At 42.1% G+C, this 8,646-nt stretch overlaps 1 protein-coding gene across 1 annotated transcript; it reads right to left on the bottom strand.

The window, feature by feature from the left end:
• Window positions 1-415: 415 nt before the first annotated feature.
• On the bottom strand, window positions 416-1,453 carry LOC136545318 (germin-like protein 5-1). Its single transcript, XM_066537342.1, has 2 exons — window positions 1,159-1,453; window positions 416-1,043 (listed from the first exon to the last, which is right to left on the bottom strand). Exons 1-2 carry the CDS (start codon window positions 1,292-1,294, stop codon window positions 493-495), a joined length of 687 nt encoding a protein of 228 aa, XP_066393439.1. The 5' UTR covers window positions 1,295-1,453; the 3' UTR covers window positions 416-492.
• Between the last annotated feature and the right edge of the window lie 7,193 nt (window positions 1,454-8,646).

Raw genomic sequence — 8,646 nt, 5'->3', positions numbered from 1 at the left:
TGGTACCTTGCCCTTGTCCACTTGCCCTTTTTTCTTTTGCGATTCACGCACGCACGCTGCGCGCATGCTCTTCTTGGTTACTACTGTAGTAAGAGAATCCGTCATGTTTGAATTGAAACAGGAATAGCCCATCGTCCCATTTACCGTCGTACAACAAGGGGGCCGAGGGAGGGACTTTTGTTCGTCACAACAATCATTCCTTCATTTTTTTTTGCTCACTTTTGCAGATTCCATGGATCAAAAAGGACCTTTCTTCCTTTTCTCTGCATCCATCACATCCAATGCAGATGCAGGACACAAAAGCGAGGACTCGATCGATAAAAGGCAGGAGCTGAAGGATCATACATAACAAACACTGTCACCATAATTAATCAGTCATCAAATGACTAAATCAGGAATGATGAACAACTGCAGAGTGGTTTATTAGTGGAGATACAGTGAACCAACCAAGTCATAATCAGAAAAAAAAGGAGCATCCGAAGTACACAATCTTCAGCCCTTTTTGGGTGCAAGTCTAGCCTTGATTTTCTCCACCTCCTTGGTACCGACCTGGAACGCCTTCGTCAGCACGGCGTCCGGCACCTCGGGCTCGGCCGCGAACACCGCCGCGGCGAGCGACTGCGTCCCAGGCAGCTGGCTGTTGAACGCCGCGACGACGGCGGCGGGCGCGTCCCCGGCGTTCCGCTGGAAGTGGACCAGCCCGCGCGGGAACACGAACACGTCGCCCGCCGCCAGGATCTTGGCGACGAGCCGGTTGCCGGCTGCGGTGACGAAGCCCACGTCCAGCGTGCCCTGCAGCACGAACACCATCTCCGTGGCGCGCGGGTGCGTGTGCGGCGGGTTCACCCCGCCCGGCGCGTAGTCGATCCGGGAGAGGGAGACGCCCAGCGTGTTCAGGCCGGGCACCTGGACCACGTTGGCCGCGGTGACCACGGAGCCGTAGGGGGTGGCGCTGGTGTTGCCGGCGACGGCGAGGCCTTTGAAGTAGAAATCGTCCGATGTTACGGCGCCGGCCTTGCAGGCGAACCCGTTCACCTTCACGGCTGCACGTACATTGCACGTACGTAGGCTCGTACGTACTCAAATTAGCACTGGTTTATATACCAAGAAGTAACTGGAAAAGCAGGAAATGAGGTAGCTTGCGCGCGTGGTACATACTGGACGTGAGATCCGCGACGCAGATGTCCTGGAGCAGGTCGGCGTCGCCGGCGAGGGACGGGGAGGGAAGGAGGACGAGCATGGCGGCGACAACGACGACGATGGCGAGTGGATGCAACGGAGAAGGAATGGCCATTGCGATTTGTGAGAGAGCTTGCTCGATCGGTTGCTCCTTTGGAGTGCAGCTGTGTGCTCTCGTGCTTCTCTATGAGTATTATGGCTAACAAGCAGGCTAGGGGGCCACCCTTTCTTCACTCCCTTGCTGTTGGTGTGTTGCTGGTGGCTGTGAATGGCCTTGCTGGATGCTGGATGGGGTAAAGGTGTATGGGATCGATCGGTTTTATAACCGGTGGCCAGTGGTCCTGCTGGTCGGGACGAGATAGGGAGAGAGTGGAGTGATGTCAGTGTGAAGCTAGGGACGTGTGCGTGCTGGGATTTGGGAAGTGTGGCAAGCTAGATTGTCCTCCTTTCACCCCAAGGAATGTGCTGGGCGTGTGCCGTGTGCGTGGTGGCGTAGCAGGAGATTGCTGGAGGAGTACACAAGGAACAACGTGATAGGCTGCTTATTTTATTGCACGCTCTGTACGTTTGCTGAGTGGTGAGTATGAACGGGCAGAAGATTTGTTTGGTGCTCGCGGACAGGATAGCTAATTGGGCCATCTGTAGAGGAACTAATTAAACTAGTACTAATGCAAGTGATGCTTTTACCACTACTAGTTTGTGAGACTCAAGTTGCTACAAGATATCATAAAAGTCACAGTTGCACACTAGCTAGGGAGAGGAGATTCCAGGACGATGACAACTTGGGGCTTGTCGTCTGCTCTCACTGGACCTTTTACGAGTTTGACCTATTCACATTTATTTTCAAGCAACGTATTTTTACTGAATATCTACCACGCAGATGTAAAACGATCTATGTTTTGGTAAATTAAAACCGTAAACTATTTGATCAGTAAACTTCGTGAACTGTTGCCGGGCCCAATTTTTCACTTGTATCTATTTCCACTCACCGTATCAAGATAACAACAACAAGGAATAAAGGTTAGGTGATTTTTTCAAGTGTGCCAAGAGATTAAGGGTAGCCTATCTACATCTTCTTGGAGAAAGAGAGAACAAACTATTTATATTTTTCTTTTGCAAGATATGAATAGTTTGATCACTATCTTGTATCGGGCGTTCCCTCCTTTACTTTTATCTATTGATGCTTTTTATTTCTAATCTCTTGTGTGAACGTTGTCTATTTCTATTTTTCATATTACAATATATGAAAGGTCTTCTTGAAACTTTTTGATGTCAACTTTTCAACTCTTTAATGTATAAGCTGCAACAAAGATAGCTTTATTTGTTATCTTTAAAAATGGCATAGGCAGGTAAGATATAAATAGGTACAAGGGCATTTTACATTAGTTTCTAGCAATGATAGTGGTGGCGGATAATTAATCAGCATTGAAATGGATATTTTGATTTTATTTTCTATGTCTAACAAGGCAATTTCTAGATCTTATGAATTGGCGCAAAACCTTCTTTCCTTGATCAACTACTAAGATAATAGATAGCACAAACATGTAGTCAAATAAATCACACAAGTTTATAGTGACTGTTTCGTTGGCTCGTTATAGAGGCCAAATAAAACTTCATTAATAAAGCTTGGTTCATCTAGAAATGGCCATCCCTTTGTTCCAGGAGCTACTGACGCAAGGCTAAACAAGTTGGCTTCGAGAGACCAGCACAGCTAATTCATGACTGTTCTAGGGGCTCAACTTCAAGGTCTGTTCCTATGCTGGGATGATTTTCTCCTGTTGCCTCCCAAACCTAGATGCTTACACAAGCAAATATGCTGCACTACGAGCAACATGTACTTGTGGCCTTCTATCTATTATATTGTTAAAAAAAATCCCTCTTCATTTTCTTTCACCCTTCCAAGACGATTTTATATATTCAGCCTTCTATAGGATATATAAGAACACAAATATTACTCGTGCAGAAGAGTGAGCGTGTGACTCACTGACTCTAGATCAAGCTTCAGAAGATGAGTTACTCCTATATTGAATATGAAGGCAGGAAAAGATCTGAACACGTGCTGGAATATGTTGCATACTTGCATCTTTTAAAGTTTTCAACATGTATTTAACAGGGATTCAACGAGAGGAATAGGATGTCCACCACGTAATAATTTGAAAAATCAGTAATAAACACCCATGAGATGTGTTATAGCTCGAGGGAAGTGATATATACGGAGGAGGTCTTTCAAAAAAAAGATATATACGGAGGAGGAAGGTAGGAGACAAAAGTTTTTTTTGATATATTTGTTCCAATTGATTTGCAAATATATCAGCGATAGAATCAATTCGATTCTAAAAAAGGGAGGGCGAGGTGGGTTGTCCGAAATAGAGATGAGCTGCTAGACTATATCGAACAATGAATTGAATGATTTAAAAAAAACTAGAAAATAGATGAAACTATTGAAGGAATCCTGGAAAGAAAAGCGAAATGGGGATACATGAAACGATAAATGCTACGGACTTGATTGTATTGATCTTGACATGGAAACATGCTAGCCGGTATCTTCACTTGATTGTATTGATCTTGATTTGGGAACATGATAACCAATATCTTCCAAGCGAAGGCAACTTGTGTCCAAACTAAACTAGCATATGGATGCAATCGAGATAATGCTAGGACACAAGTGACTAGAGCAGCAACATTGTGATGAGATAAAAGGGCAGAAACAATGCACAATTAATCCCTCATGAGAAGAACAACTACCATCATATTAGCAGCGGAACTAACAATCATAAGCACAATAGACACATCGATTTACGTGGAAAACCCTCCTCAAGGGTGTAAAAACCATGGGACCAACCGTCCCACTTCAAGCTTCCACTCTAATCAATAATGGGTACAAGGAGTCTTCTCTAGAGCATCTAGAGGATTACACTAGCAGCAACACATTCACCAATTTACAAACTTGGCATCAACTACAACCACAACCTTCTAACAAGAGGAATGACAATAACCAAATAGAGAAGTCATATATTTTGTCCCCCATATACTCAGTTCATATCACACAAACTACAACTCTATTGTGTACAAATTTTGGTAGGCATGTAGATCCATGAGTCCCCTAAGCCCCCGATCAAGTTTCAGCTCGATCATACACCGTTTCAGCACCCAAAACAATTATCTACTAAAACTGCTCTGTCCTAAAACTGCAGTAACTAGAACTGATAAAGTACCTTTCAAATCTGATGCTCTACTCAACCAATTCTCAAACCAACTGAACATGTCAAAGTGTAAGTTAGAAACAAGGTCACAAAGTTTGTCTCCAATACAATGATGTTTGAGGCTACAATCACTCACCGGCTTGAAGATGACCGGTTCAAAGCAACCAAATCTGGACATATTTGGTTCTCCTTGTTCTTTCTTTGTTCTCTCATATTGTGGTGTTCTTGTGTTCTACTCTCTCCTCCCTCACTCTCAACATCAGCAGCTAAAGCAATGTAGGCTAGGGTTTGTGTTTTTTAATCCTTCCAAGGATCAATCTCCATCGTTGATTCTAGCCGAAATCAATAACTCACAAGAACTGAGCCTATGAGCTACATTTGAGTTGCTTTGCTGGGCTCAAAATAATCCTCCATGTGGTGGGACCACCCAACACATTGTGTATTACAGCGTGCTCTTGAGATCAAGAGCAATCTTGAGATCTCAAGAGCAACTACATGCTAAATGCTAGACTTTTCGAAACATAGCTTAACGAAATCTCTCCCTGTTGCCTCCCAAACCTAAAGGTGCATATAGTATAAAATTTTTTCTTGCGAATGTCAAAACACAACAAGATCTTTCAAAAACAATGCACCATGGCACCACATCTTGGAATCCTTTTGTTTTCTTTTAACTGCCTATCCATTTCTTCACCTTCCATAACATATATATATCATTTCGTGAATCCGAGGATAAGAACCAACATGTTTTAAGTCTGTACTAACTTGTACACATTAATAGGTGATGTGTAACTCAAGTTAAGACCTCTACATATGTCTTCTTTAAGTATGTACTGTAGGTTAAAAGCAGGAAGTCAGACGGGTTGCAATGTAAAAGCAGGAAACATTACTATGCAATTGATTTCCAGAGGTAGGTGAAAATCATTTCCAGAGGCATTTTTTTTCAACTATATGGAATTGAGTATTTTCCAGAGGTGAGCTATCTAATCCGACCACCTCTGGAAAGGCATTTCTCTGAAACTAAAATACAATGCAAAACAACAATTTCTTTTTAAGAAAACTCTAGGACAAGCCTATTGTCAAAGCTCTATAGTCATCGCTTGTCATATATCACACAAGTCATGTGTTTTTTAATGTGAAATACGAGTGTGAACTCGAGACTCCATTACCATCACACGAGTTTTCGTTGCCATCCCACCATATGCTTATTGCTGTTGCAATAGTAGATCATTTTCTTTAGTAACTATGATAAAAAAAAATCAGAGTATGATCTCTTAATGAAAAATTCATTTTTATGTGGTTTGTTACTGTGCTTAGGAGTTTTCATTAAATTCATTTTTAGTGAATTTTTTTTTCGGCCATCCGATGTGGGAAGAATAAATTAAGTAATTAAGGGTAATTTGGTCATTCCCGTAGATACTAAGTTTGGTCGGCTTTTGTTTCTTTTCCCTCTGTCGGATGAACTTAAATGCCGCACGGATCTGAGCGAGGGCCTCACCGCCGCCTCAAGACTGCAGGGGCTCACCGGTGCCGGCCGCCTGTCCGGAGATCACCGCCGGAATCTGCAGGTGCTCTCCACCCATCGTCTGTAGGGGCCACCACCTGGGATCACCGCCGGCCACCTACACGAGCTCTGCACCAACCATCTGTTGGGGGCCTGCAGGTCGCCCATTTGGCCGGTAGGGGATCGGCAACCAGCCTCCTCCCATCGCTGATCTGCTGCGGCGTCCGACCCGTCGCCATTTCTTCTGCCTCCACGATTCATACGTCTGCGGCAAGGTAGAGAACACAGCCTGTGTGTGGCGCGCCCGTCCGATGTGCCGCATGCGCATGTCCCTCGGAGGCACCAGTTCAGGTCGAGGCCATCAAAGACGTCGCCTCCATCTGCATTGAAGATCTAGCAATCACATTTTGCATAGTGCTAGTACCTTTGATGTTTGAGCAAATCTGCAACTTGAGGAGGGCATTAGCAGAGATATGATTGATCATAGGTTCAAAATCATTAGGAGCAGCCGTGATGGTAAAAGAGCCGTGCAAATTTATTTGAAATGTTTGATTCTCGCTGCATTCGACAAATTGTGTTTGACAAACATGGTTAATCTTCCTTTTTTTCAGTTTCTACCAGCCCTTCTGCCTGTGGGTCTAGGCTTGCTCTTCCTGGAGCTATGGAGGACCTGGAGCCCACTGGATTGCTGTGTAAAAACCAAATGCTAGCTCCCTTTTGACAGCAGTGTAAAAACCGTGTATAGTTAACCAGTTATTTCTGTAAACTTTGTATAGCAGATACGATTCTGACTTTAGAAGTACATTAGGCTATGACATTTTGCACCTGTAACAATTTGATTTTGGAAGTACTTTAGACTGCTGTATGTGTGTATATCAATGGTTCAGTCCTTTTTCATTGGCCCTACAACTGTTGAACATCATAGTTGGCTGTGCTTTCAGTGGCTAGTCACAAATTCCCAAAGAGTTGTAACATTTAGGTGTAAGCAGTCTTTGTGGAAGGTGTATTGAATTCTTGGGATCAAGCTAAGATGACAGATATTTTCAAGAAATATGGAAACATCGAACTTGTAGCTCAATCATGTGATATGCATCCAGCTAAAAGGAATGACATTGCATTCATTAATTACACTACTCATGAGGCTGCTATCTTGTGTCTTCAATCATTTTGATGGGAAATAGTTGAAAGGTCCTTTGTAATATCTTAGTCTAAGTTGGAGGTTTTTTTTAACATGATTCTCACATTTTTAGTGTTTCATGCCAGGTTAATATTAGAGTCACTCTTGCTAAATCTGTCCAAAAGGGCAAGAAGATTATGGAAGATCATAAATTTAGGATTAGTGAGAAAGATAAAACAAAGACTGCTCAAAGTGAGTTAATTCCTTTCGAATCCCCATCAGCCTCTTTCTAGTTCATTTCCGATTATGTGCCTAACTTATGGTTGCCAATCTCACTCCTCTGTTAACTACTGTTTCTCTGTGTACAAAATATTGTAAACATAGTATACCTTATGTATAAGTATATAACTGCTGTCTTCTTGCTGTTCTTGGTCACAATGTCTGGTATCGGGTTAGCTAGTTTCTGTAGTAATCCAATGATCTGAATTTGCAGGTGTCATGCAGAGTTATATATCTACATATATTGCCTGTTATCCTCTTTTTCATTTTTAGACAGATTGTAATGAGCTAAGGGTGGCAGTGGCACGCCTTAATAAGATGAATTCAGTCTATTTTTGAAAGTTATTTTGCTCATGAACAGTTAAGTGCTTTTTCTCAATTTCTCTCAACCATTTCATCGATTTCACTAGGTGAAAGAATACTTGGGCCGTCTTCACTGCATATATTGCCTTCCAGTTCCAGGGCGGTTCCACCCACAGGGGATAAGAAGTCATCAACAGATCATGGCTTGGTTCAGGTTCTGAGGGAGATGGTTCCCTGGAGACATGAACATACTGGTTCAGGTTAGTTTCATGTGGCCAGTTGAACACTGTAAAATTCTGCATCAGGTTAATTTGCAGTCTCGTATTAGTATTTTAATAAGACCAGTGACTTATTTTATCTCTACCTTGGAAAGCTTTCATCAAGGGATAAACATTGTTCACCCCCTAGATGAAACAAAACCTTCAACTAAGGATATATAAAGTTGATAACTATTCATTTAAATGGACTCAATAACTTGCATGTTACATTTATTTTTAAAAATGCACAAGGTGGTATTGTTGGATGACTTTTTCTTATTTGTTATTTTTAATAATGTTACTCAACAAACTAACTGGTTTTCTGATGTCATATTAGGATTTATGTTTCATTTTTCTTTGACCAAGTTAATTTTCTGGTTTAATTTTGAAGCCCTGATCTGTTTGCTAATATGCAAATGATTGCAAATAGTAATATTGGAGGGTTCCATGTTTTAGCTAAAAACTAATCTTGGCTGCACCTCTTCTTTTGGCAATTGCTCTTGTATACAACTTTTGCTATGTACATCTATGACATACAAGATGCATGCAACATTGAACATATATAGCTTTCTAGCATTCAGTAGATATTTGATGCTTTATGACCACTATTTTGAAGCTATCAACTTTAAAATACCAATTGCTGATGTTTTCATCCCTATAAGTAGCAGGAAGGCTTACTCAAAATTATCCCCGCATATTGTCAGGAGAGAAGCGGCCTTTCTCAGCACTTGTAAGCTATACCATATAGGCATGAAACATTTACTCATTGATTTTGTCGTATTTGTTTTAATCTTGCTTACTACAGGG

The sequence above is a fragment of the Miscanthus floridulus genome, chromosome 3 (assembly GCF_019320115.1).
Source record: "Miscanthus floridulus cultivar M001 chromosome 3, ASM1932011v1, whole genome shotgun sequence".
NCBI classification, from domain to species: domain Eukaryota; kingdom Viridiplantae; phylum Streptophyta; class Magnoliopsida; order Poales; family Poaceae; genus Miscanthus; species Miscanthus floridulus.
The sequence above is the reverse complement of the archived record's forward strand: the minus strand, read 5'-3'. Positions and strand labels throughout refer to the sequence as shown.

Excerpts from the sequence above, each read along its gene's own strand:
- LOC136545318 (XM_066537342.1), bottom strand. The coding sequence starts at position 1,294 with ATGGCCATTCCTTCTCCGTTGCATCCACTCGCCATCGTCGTCGTTGTC. Across the intron at positions 1,044-1,158 it reads CGTCGCGGATCTCACGTCCA|CCGTGAAGGTGAACGGGTTC; the intron begins GTATGTACCACG and ends ATGTACGTGCAG.